General features: G+C 38.8%; 1 protein-coding gene across 1 annotated transcript; it reads right to left on the reverse strand.

The window, feature by feature from the left end:
* Window positions 1-654: 654 nt before the first annotated feature.
* LOC145642722 (uncharacterized) lies at window positions 655-1,533 on the reverse strand. The gene has a single exon (XM_081693898.1). It carries the CDS (start codon window positions 1,531-1,533, stop codon window positions 655-657), a length of 879 nt encoding a protein of 292 aa, XP_081550024.1.
* Window positions 1,534-16,319: the final 14,786 nt, after the last annotated feature.

Below are 16,319 nucleotides of genomic sequence, written 5' to 3' on the forward strand. Positions count from 1 at the left end.
TGTGTGGATGTTGGGATGACATTTCTTGTACTACTTTTGACTAAATCAATGAGAAATGGAACTTTTTGGTAGAAACATATCACATTTCATATTAGTACTTGCAACACAATGTTGTTAATTGTTTTACATTGGCTGAGACAAAAGTTAAGGCACCTTTGTGCAAAATCATTGTTCAACTACCAAATATACTGCCTACTATACACATGAGTAGTTAATAAACTAGGCTGTCTATTACAAAATACTAATGAGTAGACCTAGGGTCACAGTTGATTGAGATCCTTGTCCTTCTTGCTTCTCATTACATGAAGCTTGGACCTGGTCTGTATTTTAACTTTGGGAGGGGTAGTTGCTGACACTCTTGTGGGCTGACTCAGGCTCCTCTTGCTCCTGGTAACAGGCTGAGTTGGCAAAGGCTCTGTTCTTGTTGCAGGCTGGCTTGACACAGCAGTTGCAGGTGCAGCAGTACTTGACCCAGCCTCTGCTGTTGTTGGAGGCTGATATTGTGGAAACTTCAGTGCAACCTGCGATCACAGTATGACAAGACTCAGAAACAAAGCAACTAAATACACTCAAGTCACAAAATACACAAAATACCTGTCTTGCTGCTTTCTCTTCACTTTTCTTCCTCTGTTCCTTAAGCCAAGGAGTCTGCATCTATGGCCTCCCACCCTTTGGATTTGTTGCAGGTGGGTTAGGCTGTTCTGGTGCTGCTTCAGCCTTGCATGTTTTGGCAAAGTGGCCAAACCCACCACAGTTCTTGCATTGTTTCTTCACCTTTGGCTTCTTGCCCTCAGGTGCTGCAGAAGTGCCCTCCCCTGGTTCAAGCTTTCTCTTTTTTGCCTTAGGTCTTCCTGGCTGCACTTTCAGCACAGGTGGCAAAGGCTGTCTAAGCTTGACCTTTTCCCAATTCTTAGGGCCAGGCATTGGCTGTATTGGGTTCTCATATGCAGCCAAGTATGTCACCCTATAGTAATGTGGGTGCACATACAACTCAGGATCATCCCTTTTGTCCATTATGCAAGCAAATGCATGGACACAAGGTATTCCTGTCAACTCCCATCTATAACAAGTGCATTTTCTCTCTTGTAGATCCATAATGCACTGATCATCCTTGTATTTCACCTCATAAATTTCATCCCTTGAAGCTGTAACCTCACATGTCCTGGCATACTTCTCCAACCCATCAAAGACCTTGTTGACAAATGGGGTTAGTAAACCTTCCCAAGACTTTGCTGCCTCCCATTTGTCATTACTCCTTTTCATCATATATCTTCTAAGCCATTCCATTTGAGTTAGAATAGGCTTGTCTCTGGCATCTCTAATCACTACATTAAATGTCTCACACATGTTGTTTAAAAACATGTTAGACTTGCAGTTTGTATAGAAAGCATGCCTTGACCAGTGCTGGGGGTCAATGTTTGACAGCCACTGGTATGCTTCTTCATCCAAAAAATTGATACTTTCCATAGCAACCTCAAACTCAAACTGATACAACCACACACATGACAACCATTCAACACAACATAGACACATGGCATACAGTTTTCACAAAATAGACACACATGCAATTATGTGCAAAACTAAATGTAGATAAATGGGCAAAATTCACAACTATTTGGCCAAAAACCAAACTGATACAAGCTAAACACAAAATCACCTAGCATACATTCTAGTTCACCATAAAACTGAGATAAAAGAACCTAAATAGAAGCTTACCAGAGTGCTTGCCCTAGCAGCAGCCCAGAACAATTCCTTGAAAGTTGCACCATGAAATTTCAGTTTGAAATTTGACCAAATATGCCTCACACAAAATCTGAGCTCAGCTTTGGGGGCCACATCTGCAAATGCTTCTATGAGACCCTACACACAAGGCAAAACCAACAAGTTAGTGTCCTACTTTTACAAAATAAAGCAAAGTCAAGTAAACACAAACACAGCCCACTTACTTTCTGTCTGTCAGACATAAAAGTCAAGCCATCTCCTTGCTCATACACACAAAGTGCCTTGAGCAAGCTCTCCAAAAACCAGCACCAGCTGTCCTTGTTCTCTATCTCTGCAGTTGCCCAAGCAATTGGGAAGATGGCATTATTGCCATCTTTTCCAACCGCAACCAAGATCTGCCCAGGGTATGCCCCTTTTAGATGGCACCCATCCACCCCAATTACTGGTCTGCAACCAAAAATGAATCCATCCCTAAGTGCAGCTAAGCACACAAACATCCTCATAAAAATTGGCCTTTCAATTTGACCAATATCATCCACCACCACATTACACTCACTCCCTGGGTTCCATTTCAGCAGTGCCTTCCCATAGTCCCAAACCTTTGAGTATTGCTCTGCTGAAGACCCATATATTATAAGCTTTGCCCTGCTTCTAGCCAACCAAGCCTTGGAGTATGTAATTTTAATCCCCAAGTCATTCAAGGCCCTGTCCTGAATCTGTCTGATCTTCCATCTGGGGTTGCCCCTGAACTCCTCCAAGTACCTGTTAGCAAGGAACTCTGCTATCACCTTGTTGTTCATTTTACTCCTAAAACACCTATGCTTCAGCCTTAGTGTCTTAATTTTCCAAGCCTCTGATTTCACAAGCCTTGTTGCATAGAACTTGAACCTACACCTAACACCCTTAGTACATGTACACTTCACTATCCTACAACTGTTCTTGTTATACACACACTTGCATTTCCTTTTGCAATATGTTGTCAGCCTCTTTGAATCATTGTGAAGAAGGTAATACTCATACCTATTTTCAATTGCATGCTGTCTCAAAGCTTTTCTCACTGTTTGCACATCACTGAACCTTTGACCAACTACAAATTTGATAGCCCTATCAAATTCTGTCTCAGGGTTAAACCAAGTAACACTACCCTGATCATCATCTGAATCACCTTCCACACTCTTTAGCTCATCAGAATCACAAGTTGCCTCCTCTTCAACCCTCACTTCAATTGACTGTAGATTTCTTTCTATGTCAAACCATGTGTCCTCATCATCCCTTTGATCCCCTCCTTCAGTAACTCCCCTCAAACGGCCTTTCACCTCACTGTTGATATGCTCTAAATTTTTCTTCAACCACTCTTCATCATCATCAGAGTATAAGTCCTCCTTTCCCTCATCAACTTCTAACTCAAAATCACTCAACTCAGAATCACCATCCTCATCAGTAAACACATCACTGTCATCCCTTAAGCTCCTCACTCTTTCTTTTATTTTTCTCACTAAATTAACATGATTTCCAGTCTCATCCCCAACCTTAGCCTTACCCTTATCTGCAGCAGTGAGTTTACCCTTCCCTTTATGTGTATTAACATTCACTTTCTCTGCCCTAGGAAGCCTCTCCTCAGCCTCTCTGTCATGTATAACAATGCCCTTTAACCTAGGGCTTCTCCTAAATGTCTCTTCTTCAGTGGGCTTACTAAGTTTTGGGCTGGGTTCATATACTCCCACCAAACCTCTTTTTCAGTTCCTTCCTTTGTGCAGGGGTTAGCTCATTCCCATCTATACATTTGAAGGGTGTTTTGTTAGTCCCTTCAATTGGCTCATGACTGGTAACATACATCTCACATGCCCCCTCTTTGTTCACAGACTCTAGGAAACCATTCACCTCACCATCAACAAGCTCCCTTTTACCATTCACCCAAAACTTGCCCTTTTGTTTATACCAGCAACTAAACCCCCTAGGAACCTTCACATTCACATACACAAACCCATGTATAGTTGCTTGCCTCAAAAAGTGTACATCTATCTTATTTTTTTTTTCCACATTTTTCATCCAATAAACCCACCCACCATCCCAAGTTAACACCCTCCTATTTTTACCAGCTAAAGAAGGTATAAAGGCACCCCCTACTGTAGGGAATAGTTTCAAGCCTTTAAAAATCCCACTAGCTTGAACCCCACTGTGATCATACACTAAAGTACGGTGGCGTCCAAAAGGGAAGAAGATAGAGCAAAAGAGTCGCCAACAAGTTTTTAAGGAACTTGTAAACCGTTCACGAGGTGAAGGTTACACCCCTTAACGATCCAAGAGATCGTCAACTCCATAAGGTCATGAACCAAATAAGGGTCCGGGGATGAAGGTACAAATCCAACCTAAAAGAGATTGAACCTGCCCTAATAATAGGCCTCTACTTTATTCTGCTCGTATTCATGTGCGCTTTCTGATTAACATGCAATCAATATGATTAACCCTAAACCTGTTTAATCTATGTTGGTTGAATTTAATGCACAAACAAACTATTATTGGCGATCACTTGAATTATAATCACAATTAACCCTAAACAAGATTATTAATTATCTTATTAAGCGTGATTACAAATACCAATTCCCTTTAACCTGCAATAAAAGGTGATCAAGCAATAACAATATAAAATAATATGTGTTGAGTCACTTAAGGTTTTGAGTGATGACAAACAGCTGACTAGCTGGTTCTTGTTGGTTTTATATCATATCAACTGACATTTTGAACAGGAACAGCTATCCCAAGTACTTGAGGCAATATGAAGTCCTTTTGAATCAAAGCATTCAAGAAATATGTATCAGAATGTTCTATCAAGGAAGGCCGTCAAGACTTGAAGATTATGAAGTCTCTCAGATTAGGATAGTTGATCTTTGTAGTCTTTATAATGTTAAGTGTGCATGGATGTTTGTACGTAAGCTATCTGTATCCCTTACTTAGAATATTTAGTGTTGTAGAGATCAGGAAAAGTTGACCTGATCTCTAGGACACTAACAGGTTAGGAAACAGCTGCTTCGTAGCTTGTTTCATGAACCTGGACATTAGTTCAGTAAATATTTTCTGGAATATATATTTCCTATCCTTAGAGAATATTTACTAAACTAATTGATTCAGTTTATGCAGAGTTGGAGATGAATTATTTCGCATATAACTTAAAATATATTATTCTACCCATTTATGGAAAGTAGAATAATATCTTAGAATATCTCTTATTTACAAAATAAAAGATATTCTATTTACCTAAGTTATGATCTGAAAAGATCACGAAAGAATTCATCTCCCAACCTTATAAAAGCATAAACTCGATCAGAATTTCGAGTGAGCTTTTCTGAAAAACTTCTCTATCTTTGAAAGCTCGAAATACACTCTAAGGGAAATAGTTAGTTCATCTCTTACAAACTATTTATGCACACAGTAAGAATTGTTTTGTAATTATCTCTTGTAAGCTTTGAGTGAAAGCATTTAGAGGGAAACAAAGGGTTTGTATTGAATCACTAAGAGGTTAGTGATTGGGTAGCATTTACGAGTGTGAGTGCAAGTGCTTGTGAGTTCAAGTGCGAAGTGACACCTAGAGTTAGGTGTGGGGATCACGAGTGTGATCATTTGTAATTGCTTTTGTTTTTCAGAGTTGATTAATAAAAGTAATTAGGGTAGTGGAGGACGTAGGCTCAGAGTTGAGCTGAACCTCGTTAAATCTTTGTGTTGATTATTTATTGAATTTTCTGTTTCCGCTGCAGGACCAGTTCATCACCTGGTCCCCCTACATAAATAGAGAAGAAAATCCAATAATTCTTAACACTGCCCTGTACTCAATTCAACCCCCCCCTTCTTGAGTACCAGCTGCACTTTCATTTGGTATCAGAGCCTCGGATTCTTGTAAGGGTAACACCTAGAGAAGTAGATCATGAGTACTCAGGAAATGAATGCTATGGGATATGACAACAAGACACCAAAGTTCAATGGGAAGAACTATGCATGGTGGAAGAACAGAATCAAGAACATCATCATTGGCATTGATTATGAATGCTGGTTGGTTGTTAAGAATGGTCCCTTGACCATTGAGAAGTCTGATCCAGAAGGGAAGCTAGTCCCAAAGACTGAAGATGAATACATCTCCACTGATTACAAAAAGCTGGAGAAAAATGCTAAGGCTATGTCGATACTGCAACAGGCCATTGCTGAGAATGAGACAAACAGGATCTCAGCATGCACCACTGCCAAGGAGATCTGGGATACCCTTGAACTTGCCTTTGAGGGTACCAGTGAGATTTTGAGAAGTTTGACAGGTGAATGGACTCCCAAGGTTACAGCCATTTATGAAGCAAAGGATCTTTCAATTCTTTCAGTTGAACAGTTGATAGGCTCCCTCATGAGCCATGAAATGCTGGTTGGATCTAAGTCAGAGAAGGTACCAGCAAAAGGAATTGCTCTAAAGGGAACAGTCGAAGATGAGGATGATGAGATAGGAATGATGGCTAGAAGGTTTGAAAGAAGTTTCAGAAACCAGAAGGGAAAATTCATCAAGGGTAAGTTTAATAATGCATCAAATAAAAAATCTAACAACTTCTCTGCAACAGGATGCTTTAAGTGTGGTGAGAAGGGACACCTTGTGAAGAATTGTCCTCAATGGAAGGACAACCAGTCCAAGGAAGCAGACAAGATGGCCTACAAAAAGGCCATGGTTGCTGCCGTCTAGGGAGATACAGACAGTGATGAAGAGGGAGATGATTCAAGTCAGTCAGATGTATGTATGACAGCAATACTGAATCAAAGTTCAGAAGAAGGTACCAGGAACAGCAGAGGAACTAGCTCAGATGTCCACTGCCTCATGGCAAAGAAGCACCCCTTGGATCAACATCAGGTAAACATTGATCAGATCAAAAAGGATATGCTCTTTTATGATAGAGAAAACTTGATGGAATGTGCTAGTAGTGCTTTAGATCAATGTTTAGAACTTGGAATTGCTTATCATGATTTTAAGAGAAAGTTTAAAGAAAAGTCTAAAGAATATGATATTGCTAATTCAAGTTGTGATTTGTTGGAAAGTGTATGTGCTAACTTGAAGCAGGAAGTGGCTGAACTAGAGATTGCTTTAGATCAAAGAAAACTTGAAATTCAGAGAATAAAATCTGATATGGGTTTGTGTGATGACAGTGATGATGAATGTGAGAAACAGTTTACAAGTTGTGTCATTAACGTGCTTGATTATAGTGATAATGACTTGTACGACTTTGATAGTATAAAATCTAGGGCAAGTGTTCTAAATAGGTCTAAACTGTTAGAAGGATTCAACTTGTTAGTTGATGATGTAGAGAAACTATATAAAGCATATGTCCTAGTTAAGGAGCAAAAGTACTGGTTCTGAAACTGTTTCTAGTAATATGCATGATGAATGTGAAGCTAAAATTTGTAGCTTGCAGGTTGAGTTAGCCCAGCTTAGAAAGACTAATTCATGTGATTCTGTAGTTTTGCATGATTCAAGTATTTCAAAATTGCAAGCTGAGCTTGAAAGAGCTAAGCTTGACTTTGAGATAGTTGTTGACCAGAATTTATCCCTGCATGAGAAAATGAACTTAAATGACAGAGAGTTCATAGAATTTAAGAAGAGAATGGATAAAGTCCTCCAATCCCAGAACTCATTGAACCAGTTAACCTTAACTGCTGGAAACAGTGGTAGAAGGGGACTTGGTTATACTGGGAAGGGGAACAGGAGGAACTGGTCTCCCAGAGATACTACATGGTTACAGGAGTATAAGAAAGGTAAGTATGTCTTAGCGAAAGACATGCATGTGTGCTATCATTGTGGCAAGAATGGCCATAAGAAATATGAGTGTAAAGACAGGAAAAGTAGATTGGATAAAAATGAGAAAAATGTTAAACAGATTTGGGTTAGAAAAGACTTGCTTGAATCTGTTGTTGGAAAGGGACCCAAAAAGATTTGGGTTCCTAAAGCTAACGTTTGAATTTTTCCTGTGCAGGCTGAAGTGAGAGACAATACCTACTGGTATTTGGACAGTGGCTGCTCAAGACACATGTCAGGGGATAGGAAACAGTTTCTCTCACTTACAGCTCATGAAGGGGGAAAGGTGACTTTTGGTGATAACAGCAAAGGTACCATTCTTGGAATTGGTAAGGTTGGTAAGTCACTTTCCCATGCTATTAGTGATGTATATTATGTTGATGGTTTACAACATAATCTCTTGAGTATTTCACAATTATGTGATAAAGGTAATAAAGTTGAGTTCAAAGACAACCTTTGTCACATAGTGAATTTGCAAACAAATGAACTTGTCTGCCAGGGATTCAGACATGAAAACGTTTACATTACTTATTTAAACCAAATCCCTGAGAACAAGTCCATCTGTTTGAGTGCTGTTTCTGATAGGGACCAGTGGCTTTGGCATAAAAGGATGGGACATGTCAGCTTTAGACTTCTTAACAAACTCAGGTCTCAAGAATTGGTGATAGGCCTGCCTAACATCAAGTTTGAAGCAGATAGAGTTTGTGAAGAATGTGCTAAAGGGAAACAAGTCAAATCCTTTTTTAAGCCAAAGAAAACTATCAGTACCAGCAGACCTCTAGAACTTATTCATATTGATTTATGTGGACCCATGAGAGTCCAAAGTAGAAATGGTTCTAGATATGTGTGTGTCATTGTTGATGATTATTCCAGATACACATGGACTCTATTTCTGTCTTCTAAAGATGAAACTTTTGATGAGTTTATTGTATTAGTAAAGCAGGTTCAGAACAAGATCAATCATCAACTGGCTGCCATAAGATCTGATCATGGATCAGAGTTTGATAACTCTAGCTTCATAGAGTTCTGCAGGGAACATGGAGTTTCTCACAATTTCTCTGCCCCAAGAACTCCTCAACAAAATGGAGTAGTTGAGAGGAAGAACAGGACTTTGGAAGAAATGGCAAGAACAATGCTCATTGAGAGTTGTCTTCCCAAGTCTTTTTGGGCAGAAGCTGTAAATACAGCTTGTCACATGTTAAATAGGTTGATGTTAAGGCCTCAAATGAAGAAGACTCCATACGAACTTCTTAGAGGAAGGAAACCAAACATAGCATACTTCAGAACCTTTGGTTGTAAGTGTTATGTGCATAATAATGGTAAGAACAACTTGGATAAATTTGATCCAAGAAGTGATGAAGCTGTTTTCCTTGGTTATTCTTCTCACAGTAAGGCATATAAAGTATTCAATAAGAAAACTTTGTGTGTTGAAGAAAGTGTTCATGTAGTCTTTGATGAATTTAATATGTGTTGTGAGAATGTGCAGGTTGATGACTTAGATGAGATAGGACTTTTGTATTTTACAGGAGAATCAACTGATGTTTCCTTAGAAAAACCAGGTTCACATACTGGTTCACCAGATGCTGCTGGTGAAGGACTTGGTCACAATGAAGGAGATCCTCAACAAGTAGATACTCATGAGGATGGAGGTCCCCAAGTAAATGGAGAAAGCAACACCTTAGGGGGAACAGAAAACTTTCAGGACAAGTCTTCCACCCAGTGAGTTTGCAGATCTGATGCAAAGTGAATTTGAGATGAGCATGATGGGAGAACTAGGATTCTTCCTAGGATTGCAAATCAAGCAAACAGTTGATGGGATCATGATACATCAACAGAAGTATCTAAAGGAACTAATCAAGAAGTATGGATTGCAAGACAGTAAATCATATGCAACTCCAATACCTACAAATGCAAAGCTAGACAGTGATGATAAAGGAGAGAGTGTGGAAGCTACACTGTTTAGAGGTATGATTGGTTCTCTTCTCTACTTGACAGCTAGTAGGCCAGATATAGTGTTTTCTGTGGGATTGTGTGCACGTTTTCAAAGCAATCCCAAAGAATCTCACCTAAAGGCTGTCAAGAGAATACTTAGATACTTAGTAGGAACAGATGATCTGTACTTGTGGTACCCCAAAGGTGGTTCAATTGAACTATTAGGATACACAGATGCAGATTATGCTGGATTCCTAGTAGACAGAAAGAGCACATCTGGTATGGCACATTTCTTAGGTCCCTGCTTTATTTCATGGGGATCAAAGAAACAAAATTCTGTTGCTTTATCCACAGCAGAATCTGAATACATAGCTGCTGCAGCTTGCTGCTCCCAGCTGTTGTGGATAAGAAACCAGTTGAAAGATTTTGGTATTTTCTATGAAAATGTACCTATTTTATGTGATAATACAAGTGCTATTAACATTTCTAAGAATCCTGTGCAGCATTCCAGGACAAAGCATATTGAGATAAGACATCATTTCCTAAGAGATAATGTTGAGAAAGGTCTTGTAGAGCTGAGTTTTTGCAACAGTGAAGAACAAATTGCAGATATCTTCACTAAGCCATTGGGTAAAGAGTCTTTCTACAAGTTTAGAGTCATGTTAGGTCTGACTAGGTCAAACTAAGAGACCTCTCTCAGCTGTTTTCCCCAATGATTGGCTAATTAAGTATTCTTTAAATGTGTGCGTGCATCATACCTTTGCAATCTGTCTATTATCTCAATGTTAATTGCTTATCTCTATGTGAGCAATATTGCAGCTAATCACTTTCAGGATTGAAGGCCATATTGAACAGATGAGCAACTGTTTCAGTAACCCTACCAGCAGAGGAAACAGCAGCAAATACAAACGGATTAATTTTGAAATTAATTTCAAATTAAACCGTGAGAAAATATTTTTTATATTCTTATTTGATTTTAAAATCTTTTAAATATGGCAGTTATTTTCCTCCAACGGCAATTTGTTCTGACAGTTGCAATTATGGGCAGTTGTTCATTTATGGAAGTTATTTCCAAATTAAAATAACTTCCAAATATCTTCTGATACTCTGATTTTATTTCTGATTGTCTCTATAATTCCTCTTGCTATATATTTGCTTCCCTTTCCTTGCTCCGTGATTATTCATCATTCATCAAAAATTCTCAACTTCTCTCTCTACACAAGATCAATTCTTCGAAGCTTAGACTAGCAACAATGGTGAGAAAGGCTGGAACTGGAAGGAAAGGAGGAAGGAAAGGAGGTTCCAAAGCAAGTTTGGCTAGTTCCCCCTCTTCAAAATCTCAAGAAACAATCAAGGATGTTATTATGAACGTCTCTGAGCAGACTCCTTCACAAGCAACACCAAAAATCAACCCCTCTGAAACTGAACCCATCAAGGCCGTTCCCTTGAGACAAACTCCTTCAAAAGAGAATGTCTTGAAGGAAAAACCTGTCTCACCATCAAAGACTAAAACTTTAACCCCTTCTCCACAAAAATCCAAATCCAAAAAGGCCCCAAAAGAGAAATCCATCGAAACCCTCACTCAAATAACTGAAACCGTTTCTTCAAACCCCAAATCACCTTCTGAGGGGGAACCTGTTAAAAAGATAGCCAAGAAACTTGAAAAACAGTTAGAGGAACTGGCTGATGAAGGATTGGATGAGGAGAAGGAGGACAAGAAGATGGAGGAGGATCTAGATGTAGTGGTGACCAAGGTGGTTGCTGGTACCACTACTGGTTCTGTAAGGAAAAGGCAGACTAGGGCTGCTTCAAAGGTCATTAAGGGCTCAGAAGAGAAGGAGACTACACCATCTGAGTCTAAGAGAGGAGAGAAAAGGAAAGCAACATCATCTGTTTCCCGTATCTCCAAGGCTGCTAAAGGTAAACAACCTGTTAACCCCAGTACTGGTGCAACTTCTTTAAGTTCTAGGACTGTGTTATCTGGTTGTGGTGTTGAGAATGAATATTTTGATATTCCTGCTTTGAGTCAAGTTAAGGAACTTCTTGAGTTCCAAGGATGGATGTCTCTGTTTAATGATTTAAATGATGCTTTTGTTGGTCCTGTTCGTCAGTTCTTTGTTAATCTGAAGCAAAACATTGATATGTCTGTGGCATCAACTGTTTCTGGTAGTATTGTCCATGTTTCTGAGTCTGTTTTATCTGAGTTGCTGGGTATACCTAGAGATGGTTTTGGTAGATATAGCAGTGATGGGTGGCCCCTAATGGGAGGAGTAACACCTGAGGAGGTTACTCAGTTTTTGTTTGGAAAGAAGGAAGAAGCTGGTTCCCCTAGTGACTTTAGGGAGGCAATTATGTTGGTTCTGCACTCCATGTGTTTGAAGGTCTTTCTGCCCAAGGGTCAAGGCAGGGGTACTGTTAGGATCATGGACATGGTCCTGATCTATCTGATCCTGAAAAAGGTTAAGGTTAATCTACCTGCTCTAATGATGGAGCACATGTTGTACTGCCATGCTTCATCCCACAACTCCCTGCCTTATGGTTCCTTTATCTGCAAAATCATCAAGGAGCAGAATCCCAAGTTTTCTTTTTCTGGTGAAGTGGTGAGTCTTCAGTTGTTCTCCAAGAAAATACTCACTCAAAAGAAGATTGACTACTCTGGAAAGAGGCTGACTTTTGTAGGTCAAGAAAGTAGCCCAAGGGATGCAGGGAACCAGGAGGAAATCACTCCTGAGGATGTGGCAATGCTTCTTGCCAAGTTGGAAAGGCAGGATGAGAGGATCATAAAGTTGGCTGCCAGTCTAGTGCAGGCTGAAGAAGAAAGGAAGCTTGATAAGCTTATGAACAACAGGAAATTCCTCGCTATTTGCAGGGTGATTGATCACCTGTTGCCCCCAGAGTCTGGGATGCAGTTTGACTCTACACACTGTAGGATCATTGAGACGGATGATGAGGAATCCTCCAGTGAGAAGGGTCCTGATGCTGAAAAAGGAGAAGGTTCTGAAGAAGAGGAAAATGAATCTGATGAGGAAGAAGAAGAGACAGAGGAAAAGGAGAAGAAGGAAGAAGAAAAGACAGCTGAGGAAGGTTCTGACTTCGAGGAGGAGATCAACCCAGAGGATGAAGAAGAGGATGAAGATGATGATGAATGATCACTTCAGTCTCCCCCTCCCCTTCCATTAACTGCCATAATATTTGCTGTTCCCCCACACTGCTAGACTGTTTTTCATGCAGTGTGGTTTCTATTATGTTTCTAACCTTCTGGTGTGTAATCCTGAACAGTTTTAAGCTTTTTCTGTTTCATGTGATTGAATAACCTGTTTGTGCTAACCTGCAGCATTGAGATTGATCAGTGGTTGAAACTACTGATTTTTGGCTTACTTGCGATATTTTGGTGTGCAATTCTATTTTTTGAATGCTTTTTAATGATGCCAAAAGGGGGAAAAGCAGGTTGAAGTTTCTGAAAAGGCCTTGTTAGACAATTAGATTGAGTCTTTTATTTCCTTGAGTCAGATAATCACAAAAACAAGTTAAAATAGAGAGAACAGTTAGATTAACTAACTGTTTCAGTGTCTTTTTCCAAAAATCCAAAAACAAGTTGTTTCTTTTAAATAAAGATGGCTATCCTGGTCAGTCATCAGTGTCATAAGTCTTTTACACAAGATATCCCTTGTGTAGAAAGTCTAGTAGAAAGTCTTGTCTTCTTAAGTGTAGATTAGAACTTTCTTTACTTTGCTATTTCTCACTAACGTGCAGGTGCAGGAAACTTCAAAGTGTTTGTCATCATCAAAAAGGGGGAATTTGTTGAGTCACTTAAGGTTTTGAGTGATGACAAACAGCTGACTAGCTGGTTCTTGTTGGTTTTATATCATATCAACTGACATTTTGAACAGGAACAGCTATCCCAAGTACTTGAGGCAATATGAAGTCCTTTTGAATCAAAGCATTCAAGAAATATGTATCAGAATGTTCTATCAAGGAAGGCTGTCAAGACTTGAAGATTATGAAGTCTCTCAGATTAGGATAGTTGATCTTTGTAGTCTTTATAATGTTAAGTGTGCATGGATGTTTGTACGTAAGCTATCTGTATCCCTTACTTAGAATATTTAGTGTTGTAGAGATCAGGAAAAGTTGACCTGATCTCTAGGACACTAACAGGTTAGGAAACAGCTGCTTCGTAGCTTGTTTCATGAACCTGGACATTAGTTCAGTAAATATTTTCTGGAATATATATTTCCTATCCTTAGAGAATATTTACTAAACTAATTGATTCAGTTTATGCAGAGTTGGAGATGAATTATTTCGCATATAACTTAAAATATATTATTCTACCCATTTATGGAAAGTAGAATAATATCTTAGAATATCTCTTATTTACAAAATAAAAGATATTCTATTTACCTAAGTTATGATCTGAAAAGATCACGAAAGAATTCATCTCCCAACCTTATAAAAGCATAAACTCGATCAGAATTTCGAGTGAGCTTTTCTGAAAAACTTCTCTATCTTTGAAAGCTCGAAATACACTCTAAGGGAAATAGTTAGTTCATCTCTTACAAACTATTTATGCACACAGTAAGAATTGTTTTGTAATTATCTCTTGTAAGCTTTGAGTGAAAGCATTTAGAGGGAAACAAAGGGTTTGTATTGAATCACTAAGAGGTTAGTGATTGGGTAGCATTTACGAGTGTGAGTGCAAGTGCTTGTGAGTTCAAGTGCGAAGTGACACCTAGAGTTAGGTGTGGGGATCACGAGTGTGATCATTTGTAATTGCTTTTGTTTTTCAGAGTTGATTAATAAAAGTAATTAGGGTAGTGGAGGACGTAGGCTCAGAGTTGAGCTGAACCTCGTTAAATCTTTGTGTTGATTATTTATTGAATTTTCTGTTTCCGCTGCAGGACCAGTTCATCACCTGGTCCCCCTACATAAATAGAGAAGAAAATCCAATAATTCTTAACACTGCCCTGTACTCAATTCAACCCCCCCCTTCTTGAGTACCAGCTGCACTTTCAATATGCATATCAAGCAACATAATGAATAATCATCATCAATCATAATCATAAATGTTAGAAAGAACATAGGAAGCATCATATTCTTAATCATGCTTAATATTAAAAACACCCTAGACATGATACTAGGAATATCATAATAATAATATAAACATGATGTCTACATCATAAAAATCAATTAATCAATAAAGTACTTACTTGGATGCCTCGTACCTCTTTCTAATAACAAAATACACACGTTAGTAACTTCAAGGAAAATAATAATCAAAACAATTAAATTAAATAATTTAAATAGAGATTTGGGACCAAACCCTCAGAAATTAAAACCTTTCACGTCTAGGGCGAATGCAACTTCGAATATGGCTAGATGTATCAAGATCTTGTGAATGCGGAATTATTTATTAAAGAGCAAGGTTAGTTTAGAAAGAATGAATGTTGATGAAAGTTGATGAATGAAGAGATGAATGAAAAGGATTATTGAAAGAGATGAATGCTAATTGATGAATAATTTGTGAATGAAGAGAGTTGATGAATGCTAATTAAAACTAATTGTTGAAAAAATTCGTGAATCAAAACGGAGTTTTTGATACGATATTTATAGAGAAAATCATCAAAAAAAAGATAATTTATCAAAACAGAGTCTGAAGATCACAAAAACAACTTGGCGCCAGGAACTGTGGCTAGCGCCAGGCGCCAATTCTGGCGTCTGGCGCTAATCTTGATTCCAGGCGCCAAGGCCTGGGGTTGGACGCCAAACCGGCTTTTAACACGTTTTCAAAAATCTGATAATTTTACCGTACTGGAAGATAAAATAATATAATTTCAGTCGAAAATGCTATTTGATCTTGATTAAAACTCTAAAGAATCCTAATTGAATTAAGAATGATAAGAACCTTCTAGAATGTTCTAGAAGACCAAAACCATTCCTAATTGCATTAGGAATGATAAATCATATTAGGCCCTCCCCTAGATCATTGGGCCGTACTTAAAACTCAAACCGGGCCCAGTTTAGTAAATCGGCCATAAATTCCTCAATATTCATCGGAATTAGGCTTATAATATATCGTTGGAAAGGTCTTTGCAAGCCCCATCCAACTACACCACTATTGGCCCCAAATCATGGACCAACCAACCTGGATTGGCTGTTTTCCTTAAAATAAAGTTTTCAAAAACAGAGAGAAGAGAAAAGAAAAGAAAAGAAATAAAACTTTCCGCAACACTAGACCTTTCCACACTTTCGTTTCATTCGATTATGATTCGACGTGAAAGGTACTCATCACCGGGTTTGGTTTTGGGGAGACACAAATGGGTGTCTACAGAAGCCCCCACTTTGACTGAGTTTGGAGAAACGCAAGTTTCGAAAAACGAAAGTCAAAGTATCGATAGGGACGGAGAATGATTCAGAACGTTCTGCGATCCTAAATCAATCTTATAACGCCGATACCTGCAAAACTAGCGTTAGTTAAACAGATAGAAGAGTTAAGAAACGCGTATCTTGCACCGTCGAGCACACGTCTCTGAAAGTAACTGATTGTTGCTGTTGTTGTTTTGATGACCTCCTGCAAGCTAGAGAATGTCATCCCGCTTGAAAACCGCTACGCCTGTAACTGCTTCCAAATTAGAAGATTGATTCGCCTGAAACTATCCTCTCCGCTATGATAATATTCCACATCCAAGGGATTACTATCGAAGATTGCTTCTCTTGAAACAATCCTCAGTTGTTTGTGACAACTCTCCACAATCTAGGGAACGCCACCTTGTTGTTTCGATGTTCACTCGTCTCTGAACAAAGATCTTCTTTTTTGTTATGACTCCAATTTCCATTGTGATAGTCTTCGAAAAGA

Source organism: Chenopodium album, chromosome 8, assembly GCF_948465745.1.
Source record: "Chenopodium album chromosome 8, dcCheAlbu1.1, whole genome shotgun sequence".
Classification (NCBI taxonomy): domain Eukaryota; kingdom Viridiplantae; phylum Streptophyta; class Magnoliopsida; order Caryophyllales; family Amaranthaceae; genus Chenopodium; species Chenopodium album.

Bases quoted from the DNA above. Each gene is read 5' to 3' on its own strand.
- LOC145642722 (XM_081693898.1), bottom strand. From the start codon at position 1,533: ATGTGTCTATGTTGTGTTGAATGGTTGTCATGTGTGTGGTTGTATCAG.